At 32.6% G+C, this 16,747-nt stretch overlaps 1 protein-coding gene across 1 annotated transcript; it reads right to left on the bottom strand.

Annotated features, from left to right (window-relative positions):
* Window positions 1-1,105: 1,105 nt before the first annotated feature.
* On the bottom strand, window positions 1,106-1,493 carry LOC105882826 (elongin-C-like). Its single transcript, XM_012785520.2, has 2 exons — window positions 1,234-1,493; window positions 1,106-1,169 (listed from the first exon to the last, which is right to left on the bottom strand). The coding sequence occupies exons 1-2, from the start codon at window positions 1,491-1,493 to the stop codon at window positions 1,106-1,108; spliced, it is 324 nt and encodes a 107-aa protein (XP_012640974.1).
* Window positions 1,494-16,747: the final 15,254 nt, after the last annotated feature.

Genomic DNA, 16,747 nt, shown 5'->3' with positions numbered 1-16,747 from the left:
ATGGTCTCCCCAGTAAGTTTCTGCAAAAAATCTTCTCTCATACACACACACACACACACACACACACACACGTGTGTGTATATATGTATATATTTATATATACACATCTATACATATGTATATATACACATATATCTTCTAATATAAAATCAGATAGATGAAGATGCTCTCTCCCCTTAAGAGTGGTAACAAGACTAACCTAAGCTTGATATTGCTAAGGGAGATAACCAGTGCCCTTCAAATACAAGGCCTTCCTGTCCCAGAACCCATGCTGAGCAAGAATGAAGGCACAGGTGACTCAATGTCCTAGAAGCAGGAGTAGCATGTAAACATCAGCTGAACAGACCATTCCATCCCAAACTCAGGCAGCAGAGTGAGCCAAGCTTTCTACTACAGTATGGCTGGGGTTGAGGATTCAGATTGCTTTTGAGGGGTAGGTGCTACTTCTCCTTTTTTCTGGTTTCAGAAAAGGTGTCCTCTCCAACTATTCTTTTTGCCCATAGAGGCTGGGGTGATGGGAGGCCCCTGGGCCATGGCAAGGGCCAGAGGGCTTAGCTATATTCAGACTCCCAGTTTCAGTTTCCCTGTGTACTGTATCTCATGGTCAGCAAATTTTAGTGCAATGGTGCTAAACACTGATGAGTGAGATATTGAGGATATTGGTTCTTGAAGTCTTTGTTGAAGATTTAGGGGGAGAATTCTCAACTAAGTAACACTGTGCATACTGCATTTGGGAAAGAGCTAAATATTAGAAATAAAACTCAAGGAAATTTTTTTTATTTCAAAATATTAAAGGAGTACAAGTGTTTTTGTTACATGGATGAATTGCGTAATGCCGAGGTCAGGGCTGTTAGTGTACCCATGTGTTTTGTTTTTGTTTTTGGCATATTTGTTTACTCCTGTTTGTGAAAATATCCTTAATTTGTTGATGTATCAAACAAATTTTAACTCCGATTGCTATGCCAAAAACAGAAGATAATCTTCTTTCCAATAGAGTTTATAGTTCAATTGCATACAGACAATATTCTATATATGAAAAAACTACTAACTGACTAAACTATAGATATTAAATACTGAAAAAAGCTAACAGCCTATTATAATTTATTTAACAATCTAGGAAGTTTGCAACCATCAGCAGTTCCAATGCAATTTTAAGTGCAATTGAGGATCTTGCATGATACCACTACACTAGCAGCTTGCAATTGGGAATTCAAGCTGTTAGTGGGAATGCAATTGGGAATGGAGCTGTTAGTGTAGCAAACCTTGTAGGTAAAATACATGCGTAGTTTTGATAGCACATGTGAAGGGATCTCTCTAAAATTGACCTCATTGGCTTCATCGGCCAGCAAATGACCTGGGCTGGCTTTTATTGTTCCTGATCTTAGGACATGTTCTCCTTTTACAATAAATTCATGACCATCAGAAGATGTCAATTTGACATACATGGCATCGGGGCCTTCACAGCCACCATAGGTTTTCTCCTCTCCATTCATTATGTTCTTAGGAAATTTGACTTTGCTTTCCCAGGAACTTCAGTAGTTTCCTGTTGAGGCAGGGACGCAGAGTCTACTGCTCACTTCCATCTGAAGGAAGTGGGTAGTGCCCCTCGCCCTTTTTTTGTAGTGTACATTGTTCCTGATAGTTAGGTTTTTATCCCTCATTTCCCTGCCTCCTAAGTTTCCAATGTCCCTTATACCACATTATGACTATGTGTACCCATTGTTTAGCTCCCATTCATTTGTGAGAACATGTGCTTGTTTTCCCATTCCTGTCTTCACATAGGATAATATCCTCCAGGTCTATCCAAGTTGCTGCAAAAGACATTATTTCATCCCTTTTTATGGCTGAGTCATACTCCGTGGTGTATATATACCACATTTTCTTATGAACTTACACAAATACAGTAAAACACTATTTCAGCTTTTGTTTTAAAGCAGCAAAAAGAAATTTGGATGAGGATGGAGGCAAAGTAGATAAAATAGAAAATGTTATCAATCATCAGTTGGCAACAAGGGCCCTGATAAAGATCACTTTTGGAAGAATTGCTCTTTTGCCAAGAGCATCAGAAAACTTAGTCTGAGCCAGCTGCACTTAACTGATGCTGTCTGCACCAACGCTTTATTGGTTGACTAAGTTGCAGTAACAAAACACATCAGATCTGCCAAACTTTGTTTGATACCAGTTGGATAGCAACACGAAACTTCCTAACATCAAGCATAAGCTCAAAGGGATCTTCTTGAACACCTACCTTTTGGGGGTGACAGTTTAGTTCCCTGCTCCCTACACCCAAGAGACAATTACACTGAAAAAGTTCAAGATCCTCAAGATAAACTAGTGCTTAATGGCATCCTTGTTATATAAAGAAGCAGGTTTTTAAGACAGACTACTCTGGACAAGAACAGCATGAAGCAAATAAGAGTATTCATAACTATGACAATCAGTGGTATATTGGTAAACCAGTTTTCTGGGTGGGAGGGTAGTCAGGATCCCTAATTTATAGCATTTACCAGTATCCATGGTATGAATACTTACTTACACTATATATTTACAATTTCAAGCTACCAATGTTTTAATAGCAGACATGCAAAATTCCTGAATATTTACCATTTGGCTCCTAGGAGCTATACAAGCCAGTTCTGGCATGCCACTAATACAACTTTAATGACAATAAAAGAAGCAAGACACAGAGAAACTTATCTTGGCCACAGCAGGCTAAGGATATTCACCTCCTCTTTAACACAGAAGTATTAGAAGCAAAATAGAATAACTATACTACAGAGTTTTATATAGGTTGTATTTATAAATTAATACTTAAGTAAACTCTATGTAGCATATCTTCTTTAGTTCTTTAGTTTCAATACATAGTATGGATTCATTCAATTTTACCTTACTTGCCATCATTATAAAGTCCTGAATTGAAAAAGTTCTATAGTTACAGGAATAGACTCAGAGTTATATATGGACTCAGTAGACCCATGTTGGTAACTACCATCGAACCCAACCTCTTATACTAAAATAAGTGAAAAAAGTAGACATCTTTTAAGATTGATTAGAAACTCCTGGTCTGGGTATAATATACACTAAATTTTCAAACAGTGTTTTCTATTTATACAATATTGCTCAGCAATCATATTTTGTTAATTAATGTTAATGAATGCATAGAAATGTATTAATTTGTCTAAACTTGTATATAAACAATATAAATAACTTGAAATTTAAATATCTTCTGTTTTGTTAGAATGTACACTCATCAGTCCCTATGATCCTAAAAGAAAGAAACTCTACATGGCAAATATGCCTTAGAATTAAAAGACCAGAAAGAGCAACATAGTTTCCCTTCAAAACTAACAGTCCTGCAATGTTTAAAATAGACCCACAAAGTCCTAACTTCACAGAAACTACAAAGAAACAGGGCTATAAGCATCAGTCATTTTGAAGCTTCTAAGTTGTTGCCGACTTTGTTGAGATGATGGATATATTAATTAACTTAATTGAATTATTCCACATTGTATTCATAAGTCATAACATCACTTTGTACCTCATAAATATATGCAATTATAAATGGTCAATTTATAATAATTTTAAAAAAATAAAGAAGGCACTGCTATTAGCTGCATTTTAGAATTGATTTAACAAATACTTCATGTTAAGATATTTTTCCAGGCACTTTGGAAGACATAGAAATGGTATCTGTTTTTTAGGAGTTAATATCCTAGAGGGAGAGAGATTGTACATAAAACATAACAATATGTAGCTATGATAACTGTTATCATGGAAGCAGAAAGTAATTTTTAGGATGGACAATGGAGAGATCATCTGAATTATGAGATATTGCAAAACTCATGGGGATAATGAACATGTAGTATATCTGAGATTTCAACTGTCAAAGACAGATGGAATAAGCTCCTAAATTTAGAATCAGCAGAGAAAAAAAATTTTCAGAGGAGGGCTTTTTTCAAGTGTATTGGAGATAAAATGAGAAACTCAGTATGATTGGACCAAATATCGTATGATGAGTTAGAGGATGAAAAAAGATGAGTTTAAAAAATCATAACAAGGCCTAATAACTAACAGTAATTAAATCTCTTAATCAAAAGTTTGAGTTTTTTTATAGGTAATGAGAAGCTTCTTAAAATTATTTAATTTCATAGCTGTGAAAATAGAGTTGCATAGAACCATAGTCCTGAAAGATATTGAAAAAGAAATGTCTGAACTAGAATGATTGTATAAAATTTAGGACTGTTATTTGTAGGGGACAAAAAATAAAATTAGATTTGTGTATTCAAAAAATAGAATTTATTGTAAGAATTAACTGAAAATAAAAAAGCCGCTTGAATCAGGGGATCAAAAGATGTCACCTGGATCCAATTTATCTCCATATCTGTACACTCTTCAATCACCACTTTCTTCTTAACATTCATGTAATTACAAGATGTCAGCAATAGGTCTAGGCATATATTATACCAGATTCATGACCTGTCAGAGGTTGAAAAAAATTCTTAATGTTTTTTCAAGAAATTGACCAAGTCTATGCCAAAATTTATACAGAAAAGAAAAGGATTTGGCTGAAATAAAAATTGTTAAAATAAGAATAAGATTGAATAACTTATACTGCTATCATCAAGCTATAGCAGACTAATGGAACAGAATAAAAGTCTATGGACTCTCACTTATATGGGCAAATTTCCACAATAATTCAATGATGAAAACCATAGTCTTTTCAACAAATGGAGTTGGAATACCCAAGAATCTATCTAGAAAAATTAATAAACCTCATTTGTTTCCTCATACTATATACACAAATTACCTCAAAATATGTCCTATATCTCAATGCAAAAGCTAATACAATAAAACATCTGACAAAAGAATAAAAATAATTGTGTCATTGAATTGGACAAGTAAGTAAGAAGTAAGGAAAATAAACCATAAAAAGAAAAAAATGATAAGTTGTATTTCATCAAAATTAAAAACCTTTGCTGTTTTTACAGGCACAGTTCAAAAAAAAAACAAAAACACAAATTACAGACTGAAAGAAAATGTTTGTAAAGCATACCTGAAAAGGGACATCTATCCAGAATATATCAAGTGCTCCTATTACTCAATAATAATAAAACAAACAATTTATAATGGCAAAATATTTAAAAGATGCTTTACTAATCAAGATATTCAAATGGCCAATAAACACATGAAAAGATGCTTAATATTACTAGCCATCAATAGAATACAAAGTAAATCCACAATAAGATAGCACTACATACCCACAAGAATGGCTAAACTAAAAAGACTGGCATTTCTAAGTGCTGGAGAGGATGTGGAGCAACTGGAACTCTCATACACTGTAGGTGGAATTAAAATAGTATTATACAACCATTCTGGAAAATAGTTTGCCTCTATATTATAATTTAAGCATACACTTACCATATACCTAGACAATCACACCCTAATAATTTACCCAAGAGGGAGGATAACATATGTTCCCGTGAAGACTTGTAAGCAAATATTTATAGCAGAATTGTTCATCAAACAAAACCCAGGAAGCAATCAAAGGATCATCAACTGATGAACAAATAAACAAAATGTAATATACCCCTACCACAGAATACACAGCTCAGTAATAGAATAAACTATTGACACATACAACAATATGAATAAATCTAAAATGCATTATGCTAAGCAGAAAAAGTTTAACACAAAAATTTTCATGACGTTTTGTGTCTAATTCTAGTAAAGGCAAAATTAAAGTAAAAAAAAAAAAAACAGATTAGTGGTTACCTGGGACTAGATGTCAGAGAGGCTGTTCACTACAAAGGGCATAAAGGAACATTTAGGGATGAAAAATATTCTAAATCATAAACTTAAAATGGAGGAATTTTTTATTTAGTTGTTACCTCCATACATGTGGGAGAAAATTATTCCTGACTCTTTCCTTCCTTCTTCCCTTGTTCTTTTCCTCCTCCTTTCTCAGAAGTTCAATCCTAGGAAACTAGAAAGTTGTATTAGACATGAAGTAATGGTTCAGTACCAATGCATAATTGATGTATTCGTGTGTGTGTGTGTGTGTGTGTGTGTGTGTGTTCTCTATCTGTGTCCTTTGAGAGAGCACAAAAGTAGTGGTATCTCAATAGCAATGAACACACTTAACATCCAGATATTAGTTTCTAATTATTATTCTGCACAAAAATTAGCTATAGTTCCCTTGGAGTGATGGCTTATTCCAAAACATAGAAAGAAAACAGTTCTCAAAGAACTGTCATGCCAAAGGAACGCAGAGGTTAGTTTAAAAGGATTTTCACTGACCGAAGCAGAGACAATGTGATTATCAAAATAAATGACAGTAATGGATTATAATCTACTGAATAAAATAGGAATTAAGTCTTTATCATATATCCATATTGATATAAAGAAATCAATAAATTATTTGATGAGGAATGGGATATTCATATAGTCTCAGTATATCTCTGAATGGAATGTTAATTAACACCAAAGGGAAAGGTATAGGTCTAAAGTAGGGAAACCCAGCAGACATTACTTTAATCAAGTGGTCAACGTGAATATTATCAGAAATGTGACAAATTAAAATAAGTTGCCTCCTGATAGGATGCAAAGTGAAGAAAAAGATATTATGAAGATCATTAGACAAAGCCAAATGTAATACATGATTTAAAATTTATTATTTTGCTATAAAGGATGGTATTGGGTGGGACTATTGGTAAAACTTGAATGGGATTTAAGATCAGATGGTTTGGTAGGAAGAAAGTGGCCCTCAAAAGGTATAGACATCCTAATCCTCAGAACCTGCAAATATCACTTTACATGGCAAAAAGAACTTTGCAGATGTGATTAAGAATGTTGAAATGGAAAGATTAGCCTGAAGTATCTGGATGAAACCAATGTAACCATAAGGACCTTTATAACTGAAAGAGAGAGATAGAGACAGATTTGAAGATTCTAAGCTGCTAGCTTTGAAGATGGGGGAAGGGGACACTGAACCAAGGAATGTAGGCATACTCTAGAAGCTGAACAAAATAACACAACAAATTTTCCCTTAGAGCCTCTAGAGGGAATGTACCCCTGTGAATACCTTGATTTTATCCCAGTGAGACCTATCTGTATTTCTGATTTCCAAAACTGTAACATAATAAATATGTGTAATTTATACAGCAACAATAGGCAATTAATACAAGTTGTATTAGTACATTGATGTTAATCTATTGATTTTGATAGTTGTATTGTTACTATGTAAGAGAATGTCATTCCTTAGAGTTATATACTGTAAATTTAGAGAATGATGGAGCACTAAAGTCAATGATTTACTCTCAAATGGTTCAGAGGGGGAAGAAAAGCATTTGAATTGTACCTCTAACATCTCTGTAATTTTAAGATTGATTATCTATGGCCTAAATTCTCACATATTCCTAACTAAATTAGTTATTGTGGCCAACAGGATTAAATTCCAGACCTATCATTAATATCCATGAATAGAAAAATATTGTCATAATTATACACGAACCTTTTATTTTCTCAAAGCAATTTAGGAATATACTTCCATAAAAAAGAAAAGTGTAGGCAGACAAACAACAAACAACCAAACTTTACTGCAGGGTATAAAGGAAAGATAAATTATTAGAATAGCATTTTAAAGGGAAGTTCAATTGGAGTCATGGAAAAAGAGAGAAAAGAAATCAAGCATAATTCCAGGGTTTCAAGCCTGGGTAATTAGTTTAGTTTTGTGCTATTCATTGAAATGTGAATTTCAGGAGAAAGAACAAATACACACAAATACATGATGAATTCATATTTTGATATTATCAGTTTATAATGCCAGAGATCCCCTTGAAAATGTCCATCAGATAATTAGAATATAAGTCCAGATATAAGGAGAGTGGGGAAAAGCTGAATGCAGATTCAGATATTAGTTGATAGAGAAAGGATGAGATTCAGGAACAGAAGAATGTAAAAGAAAAATTTTTAAAAACTTGGGAAATAGGCCAGGTGTGGTGGCTCACGCCTGTAATCCTAGCACTCTGGGAGGTCGAGGTGGGTGGATCACTCAAGGTCAAGAGTTCGAAACCAGCCTGCCTGAGCAAGAGCAAGACCCCGTCTCTACTGAAAAATAGAAATAAATTAATTGGCCAGCTAAAAATATATATAGAAAATAATTAGCTGGGCATGGTGGCTCATGCCTGTAGTCCCAGCTGCTCAGGAGGTTGAGGCAGAGGATCGCTTGAGCCCAGGAGTTGGAGGTTGCTGTGAGCTAGGCTGACTCTAGCCAGGGCAACAGAGTGAGACTCTATCTCAAAAAAAAGAAAGAAAGAAAGAAAGAAAGAAAGAAAGAAAGAAAGAAAGAAAGAAAGAAAGAAAGAAAGAAAGAAAGAAAGAAAGAAAGAAAGAAAGAAAGAAAGAAAGAAAGAAAGAAAGAAAGAAAGAAAGAAAGAAAGAAAGAAAGACAGACCTTGGGAAATTGTAGACAATGCTTATTAAATAGACAAAAACAAGGGGAACAAATGAATAAGTTACAAGTAGACATGAGCATAGGAAACAAGCTAAGTGTCACCAGTGATAATGTAGCAGAGATGTTGAACAGGACACAAAATGAGAAAAGATTATTAATTCTTATACTTGAGGAAACACTGATGCCTTTAATGAGAAAGATTTCAGTAGTGTGCTTGAGTTTGAAAAAGTAGGATTAAATGGTTAGTATGCATTGAGGAAATGAAGCCATTGGCTTAAGAGCAAGCTCAGGATATCTTGCTGGAGAATGAAAGACCCTGTAGAGAGAGATTCCAGTCATCCTGGATATTTCAGATAAGGTAGCCATAAAGCAAGAAGCTCCAGCAAACACATGAGCTGACAGATCTGTGAGTTCAGCCTTGATCGGCCAAACCTGGTTCATACCAGAGTGACATCTCAAATTCTAAACCCACAGAATTGAGAGTTAAATAAATATTTGCTATTTTAAGCCATTAAGTACTGATTTAGTTTTCCATACAGCAAGATGCAGCTAATATATCTTCAAAGAAATTGCTTTAATATATAATTTTTCCAATTTTCTAATTATTCTGGGTGGGGTGTTGGTTCTAGTTATTTAGTTCTCTGTCACCAGAAGAGGGAATTTCTGAAAAACATTAATATTTTAAAGCTTGCAACTTTAAAATATCTTTGAGTGGAGTGGGTTTTTTAAGATTGAAAAATAAAGTCAGTATTACTAGGTATAGAACATTACAATTCATAACAAATTGCACTAATCTCCATAAATTCTTAAACATTAGTGACTGTTACTGTCAACTACCCCAAATCATTAAATAAAAACTTTTAATGTACATATTATACAAAAATACACATACAAAGTACTAATTTCATGATTTCCTTTTGAATTTCAATCATTGTCAGGATGTTAGAAAATATTTCTTAAATTTACTTTAAAAAGTTTAAAAGAGAAAAAAAATATAATAAAATAGGCACTACCAAAACCCACAGTGGTCATATTACATCACAATAACCTTAATCAGCATAAGGAAAAATAAATGACATAAAAACACAAAAAGAGAACTTGTAAAAATAAAACAAAGGCTTTGATCATAGGTTGTCAGAAGTAGGTTAGATGGGAAATAGGTAGTTGTTATTAACCTTGGGGACAGCTGTGAACATCAGACAACAGCACAAAATCAATCACAATAAACTGGATAAAAAAGTTTGTAAATAAGGGAACTAGTGAGAAATTTTCTTTACTTTTTCCACAAGGGAATGCAGTGATAAATGTCCAAAAAAGCAATAAAAAAATGGCTCCTTCATTTTGAACTAAGAAATATTTTTATGAGAAGGGATATAGTTAGAGAATCCACTGGAAGAGAAAATGAGAATAAGTAGCATGAGAACACAGAAAAATAATTATGTCAAATGACTGTTGCCTGTTATTTTATGATAACTCTTATGAAATACTGCTATATTGCATGTTCAGTCTGACACACTAATAATCCTAGGCTTTAATGAAATAATTAGGGACAAAACCCCATAAGAATTAACAATATAGCTAACTTGCCCACAGGAAGTAAAATGAGAATCCATAACTTTGATTGACTTATTTTAATTTTAATAAAAAGTGTCTAGTATAAGTTATAGATTAATATGTGAGCTAAAAGTTTGAATCTCATTACCACTGGATAACAAAACAGTTATTAGTGTAAATAAGATTTATCTAATGCAAATTTTTGAACACCATATCAGTAACAGAGTGATTTATTGACTACCCCTATCATTTACAAGCTCTAATTTAAATTGTAAGAACAACCGCTTCTATTGTAATTAATTCTGGCCAGGGAGTTAATCAGGCATTCATCTTTATTGGTTCACTACATGATTAATATGCTCTTGTTTGTTAGGTTGGATTAAAAAAAACAGCATGCCCTGATTTGGACAGATCATATCTTAAGGGTCTTTCAAGCTTTAAAACAAACCAATAAAAAAATTTTCGTTTTATTTGAAAATAATGGAGAAAATATTTTTGAAAAGTTTGTGAAAGGAAGGGAGACAAATCATACACAAAAATCACTTCAGATTTCAAATGTAGGACTGAGAAGAAAGAATTTAAGTTATACTTGCCCCCCACCAAGTTATATGATGAAAGGAAAGAACATGATATTGGTGTGTAGATGAGGAAGAATCTATCATAATTGAAATATCTGAAAACATATTCCTGTTCAAAGAGATAATTAGGGCTAAAATATGAAGGTAGGGTAGCATGGAGGTAAAAGCACTATAATGGATCCAAATAGTTTTTACTGTTTGAAGGATGCCAACAAAGTGATGTTGAAAGGTGAGTTATCCATTTATCCTGCTAGCAAACTCACAAGTGGGCTTCATTAAGCAATATTGCTGAATATATCGAGAAGTTTTCAAATGAAATCAAAGCAAATTAATTCTCACAGGGTGGTAATTTTTCTTTGCATTTATTTTCCCCAGCATAACACTCTCACCATCAAACACTTTGGAGGAATGCCTATTGAGGTCTGTGATGTATTCTCACATCACAAGACAGTTTAGTGCATGTAGATAGATATGAGTTCATAGGGATAATATATTTATTCCACTAATGATCTGTCAACCACTCTCCCTATTGTAATAAATGACTAAGTGGTTACCTAAGCAACAGACTAAAGATTTTTCAGGAAGGGTGTGACCACATTGTCCATTTTATAGAAATCTGAAAGCAAATATATTACCCCAGGCTTAATATAATCCTAATAACAGATCAATTAACAAGTGATTACCTGCTCTACCTAGTTCTTATTGCCTCATTAAGTTTTTGAAAAATGCTTGGGGAATGCAATATCTTTTTTCATTTGTTACTATTATAAAAGTAGTCAATTAACTTTTAAATCACTCATTAGAAGTAATTTAATGTTATCATTTAGGGGTTGAATTATAGACGCTAGTATTTTCAATATATTAATCAAGGTATACATATAATCCTCGGAAGTTTCTATTTAGTAATGATTCATGCTACATACAACTTTACGAATAACAATGTACATGTGAGTTTTAATTGTACTAAACTCTTCTTTGCCAGATCAATTATTAGAAATATATGTTTGGTTAATAAGCAATGTGGAAACAAAATAATTCAGCTATCATTTAAACTCCAAATAATTTGATTAACAACTGTTTGGGAAAGGAGACTGATCACATCCAGAAAAGCTTCAAAAAGGTCATGTGAAGTGGACACATAGATACTACAGTAATAGGGTATTGGGGGGGGCGGGTGTATATATACGTAACGAGTGATATGCACACCATCTAGGGATGGTCATGCTGGAGACTCAGACTTGTGGGAGGAGGTGGGGATGGCCATTTATTGAAACCTTAAAATCTGTACCCCCATAATATGCTGAAATAAAAAAAAATTAAAAAAAAAAAACAAAACAAAGAAATTAGTACCAGCTTATCAAATTCTAAACTACACCAGATTCTACTATTTTTGTGTCATTCTAAATTGCTCTTGATCCAGGGGGGACATTTTATCTTTCATCTCCATTTAGTTATGTTTATTACCTACCAGGATAGAATTTTAAATTATACTGGGCTATTCCTTGGTCTAGTTAATATTCCATTCAAAATTAAAATAGTGACATATTTGTATTCGTGAAATAAATTCACATCATGCCAAACTGTGGGGTTAGCACTATTAAAAAACAAAAACAAAAAAAAAAAAAAACTTCAGCCTGTGAGGACACTGCATCTCTATCCTTAGCATTAGAAAGAATATTTGCTATTTAGAATGGTAAATGAAGTGTGGTATTAAATCATCACCAACAAATCATGTTGCTTCCCATCTAGCTTTAGCTCAAATTAATACAATAAGTCTTCCAAGCAACACCAGCCAAGAACACATATCTACCACACTTTAAGGCATGAGTTTTATTTTCGTAGCCACTATTCAAATGTATTACTAGGCAAAAAAAACAAAACAGAGTTTGTTTGTAAAACCTATTGGAAATAGAGTATACTTTTTTATATAATTACTTTCTATAAAAATGACAACATCATATGTAAATCTCAAGTGAAAATTACTTTTTTAGTTACAGATGCCAAGCCTCAGTTGAACTATTCCCTTGTGTAGCAGTACATTTTCCAGGGATTTAAGTGTAAAATCAAACTTAGGAATGGCTGTAAGGTGTTCTTTTGCTTGATATTATGGTGCTGAAAATCAAGACAATTAAAATATTAAATAATAGAGTAAAATCTTTTAAAAGAAGAATAAGAAAATTAATGTAATTAGCTGTACTATTTTGAGTAATTTATGAAATGAAATTTTTTCATACTGGATTGGAGAAATGTAAGAGTTTGTTTGAGAGAACATTTTTCTCATTATATTTGCAGTCAGATTTTACGCATTGACTGCAACCATGGTTAAACTGCCATTTAAAACATTTTTGAAAGGTGCCTGTGTTTCATTCTGCATAGTACCTATAAAATGTTATATGATGATGTTCAAAATGTATTATTTTGTGACTTTACATGTGAAAAATCTTTTTCTTTACAATAAATAATCACATTGTAAATAAACATTTATTTAATGAATCTTTTAATGATATTATCATATCTTTCAGGAGTTAAAGACCATTTATACAATTTATTCTGTTGTTATTTGCTAAACTGTGAAAAACATGTTTTAGAACAAATCATTTCCTATTTAATCTATTTCCTTTTGTTATAAAAAAGGTTACCTTGGATATCTGATGCTCAGAAGTTGTATCTATCTTGATGGGGACATTAAATGGAAGGGGAATATAATCATCATAAAGAGAACTGATAATGGATTTGTAAATACACAGATGGACAAAAAGTAACCTAGTTCCATGTCCAAACTCAAAGAAAAGGACGGGCCTACAATAGCAAAGTTTCATGGATTCCTTCAATCATGAAATATCCTGTTCTCATAAAGGAGGGCACAAAGAATTCCATTATATTATATGCACATCTTAAGCTTTTCCATTTTCAAAGTAGGCTTAGAAAGAACAAAGGACTTAGAACTGTTCAATGACATTATGCTAGAGGAAGTACTGTACTTGGGGTTCCATTTTGTTATCTCAAAGGGAATTTTTTTTTAGCTGTCAGAGTGCTTTTTAGCCTGTAGATAGTGTATGAGCAGGGAGAATTCTGTTTGTTCTTTTAAAAATAGTCCAAAACATTTCAGTCTTTGTGAAAATTTCTTGGAGCTTAAATAGGAAATGAATTCAAAGTCAAATTCCCTATTAAGCCATCCATGTTACTTGTTTCTTATTCCACTGAGAACAGTATATCATAGATCTACTGAGGCTAAAATAAGCTCAATGTAAAAATGGGAATAAACTATAGAAAAGTCTTTGATATTACCTGAAAGTCAAATAGATCTTGAAGTTATACAAGGACACATCTAGGTTTTTTTTTTAAGGTTAAAAAATTTGTTACAGTTGCCTGCTTTAGTGGTCATGTTTTATTTTAAATCACCTTACAGGAAAAAATGAACAACTAGAGTAAGTGTACAAATACAATATGTATACAAATTTCTTATAAGGTGATTTTAAATAAGACCTGATCACTAAAGTAGGCAATTGTAACAAATTTTTAACCTTAAAAATTATATATATACATATATGTGTATATCCATTATATATATTTGTGTGTTTTTGTGTGTATGTGTATAAATTTGGGGACATATGGAAAATATAAACAAACTAAAACATCTCTGGTATTCATTTATGAAATATTTCATTGAAATGGTACATATTAATTGTTGTAAAAAAATTGGTGAGCTGCTGGGTCAGTGGAGTTGACTACAAGTAACAAAAATATGATTTAGACATTCCTAATGGAGCAAAGACTCAATTTTTAGTGTGGCCTAATATATTAGACACTATGTATGACATTGGCTTTTAGAATTTTGAGGGATCTCCTTGTCATGTATTATACACATAAAATAAAACTAAAAGAAAGATATTAGATTGATAAAGATTTAATACATCATTTATGGTCATACTGTATATCATTCTAGTAATTACCCCATAGTGGTAACATTAAAGTTTATATCACCTACATCTTAACAGCATTAAACATCTTTCTGCAAAAGAAAAAGAGATTAATGTATTTTCCACAAACTATATGACACAATAAAGGAATTTGGGAGTATAATATTTTTTCAGGTCCTGGATGAAGGCCATGATATTTATTCCCAAATAAAGACTATTAACATATGAAGTTGAGATGGAAATAGCTCAAACAGAAATGAAGTTTCAGATACAGGAGAATGAACATCATCTGAAAAGAGACAAAAATACTCTTAATAATTAATTTGTATAGTGTAAATCTTTCATCTTTTCTCTTAGAAAAGTGGTATTAGAATATTTTAATGGTATTATTGATGTATCATCAGAAATTTGCTGATTATTTTCTCATTGTCTCTCTCTCACACACACACATTCACACACACTGACAACAGGAATCAATGTTTTGTTTTGATGTTTTCAAGAACAAGGCTTGTCTCTTCATTTCTCCTTTAACATTTTTTAAATAGTTTTAAGCCTTTTTATTATTTTTTGCTTCATCACGTTTTCATCACATAGTATACAAAACATTCAAAAACTACTCATAACATGTAAGTAATTTATAAATCATAATAAAAAAAACAAACACTTGCCAACTGGTACCCAACACAAAAATAAGAACATTACCATGCATTGTCATTTACCTATTTATTCTTTCCCTGTTCTAGCCTCTTGATCTTCACACCCTAGGGCAAGTTCATTGTTCAAATTCTCAAGATAATTCCAGCTGTTTTACAAATCGGTTGAACCAATTTACATTTCAAAAAAATAAACATAAAATGAATTTCACTTTATCCACTGCTATATCAGCTCTTATTATTTTTATATTTTAAATTTTTTTCCAACATATTGAATAGGAAAAGGCATCTAACTATGGTATTGATTTGCATTTTCCTGATGACTAACAAGATTACATATATTTGTCTTGGCCATGTGTCTTTTCAGCTCTGAGCACTACATGTTGTATTAGTTATATCTATTTCTGTGTAACAATTTATCACAAATTCAGTAGCCAAAACAAAAACACAATTATTCCAGAGTTACCATGGGTCAGGAGTCTATGTGTGACTTAACTAGACCCTCTGCTTTGAGTCTTTCGGGCTACAATTGAATTGATGGCCAGGCTGGGTTCTTACCTGGACACTCACCTGGGGAAGAACACATTTCTAAGCTCTTTCAGGTCATAATGAGACTTCATTTTTTTTTTTTTTTTTTACTACAGAACTGAGGGTTGCAACTTCTTGATGACTGCCATCTGGAAGACACTCAGTTTCTATAGGTTAGCCATAACTCCTAGAGGCTTCAACAGTTCTTTGCCATGAGAACTTTCTCAAAATGGTAATTTACTTCATCACACATGCAAGAAATATCTCTAGCACAAATGTGCTAGCAAAATAATCTTATATAATGTAAAATAATCCTGAGACTGACCTTCTATCATCGTTGCCATATTCTATTAGCTCAAACCCAGTCACTGGTCCTCCCTGCACTCAACAGGAGGGGATTACACCACTGCATGAATACCAGGAGGCAGAGATCATAGTGGGGGCTACCATAGCATCTATCTGCCATACCTGTTTATATCTTTTGCTTATTATTTTATTTGAAATTTTTCTTAACAATTCATGTATTTTGTATGTTATTTCATTAGTTATTTATGTTGCATATATTTTCTCCTAGTATGTGACTTGTCTTTTTACTTCTTTATATAATAAACAGATATTCTTAATTTCAATGGAATCAAATTTATCATGTGTCTGATTATTGCTTTTTATAATGTATTTTTTAAAAAAGATATTCTCCTAATTCTTTCTAAAAAGCTTAAAGTTTTACACATTATTTTTAATTGAATTGATGTGTTTCTGGCTCTATAATATGTTGATCAATATATCTATCCAATGGACTTATTGCTACACTGCATTAGCCTCATGTGAAGCCTTGATATCAGATAAGCCAACCTCTTTTCTCTTCTTCTTCAAGAGTCACTAAGCTATTGTTAGAATTTTTCTCTTTAGCATATTTCTTAGAATTAACATCTTGTTAATATCCATGGAAACTTTTTTGACATTTTAATTGAACCACATTAAAACTACAGACCATGCTTTAAGCTCTGACTTGGGTGAGGCAAAGGCAATATATGGAACCCAAACATCTGTATCGCCATAATA

Source organism: Microcebus murinus, chromosome 1 (assembly GCF_040939455.1).
Source record: "Microcebus murinus isolate Inina chromosome 1, M.murinus_Inina_mat1.0, whole genome shotgun sequence".
Classification (NCBI taxonomy): domain Eukaryota; kingdom Metazoa; phylum Chordata; class Mammalia; order Primates; family Cheirogaleidae; genus Microcebus; species Microcebus murinus.
Note: the sequence above shows the minus strand (reverse complement) of the source record. Positions and strands in the feature narration are given on the sequence as shown.

Excerpts from the sequence above, each read along its gene's own strand:
- LOC105882826 (XM_012785520.2), bottom strand. The coding sequence starts at position 1,493 with ATGAATGGAGAGGAGAAAACCTATGGTGGCTGTGAAGGCCCCGATGCC. Across the intron at positions 1,170-1,233 it reads ACTAACAGCTCCATTCCCAA|ATCCTCAATTGCACTTAAAA; the intron begins TTGCATTCCCAC and ends GTATCATGCAAG.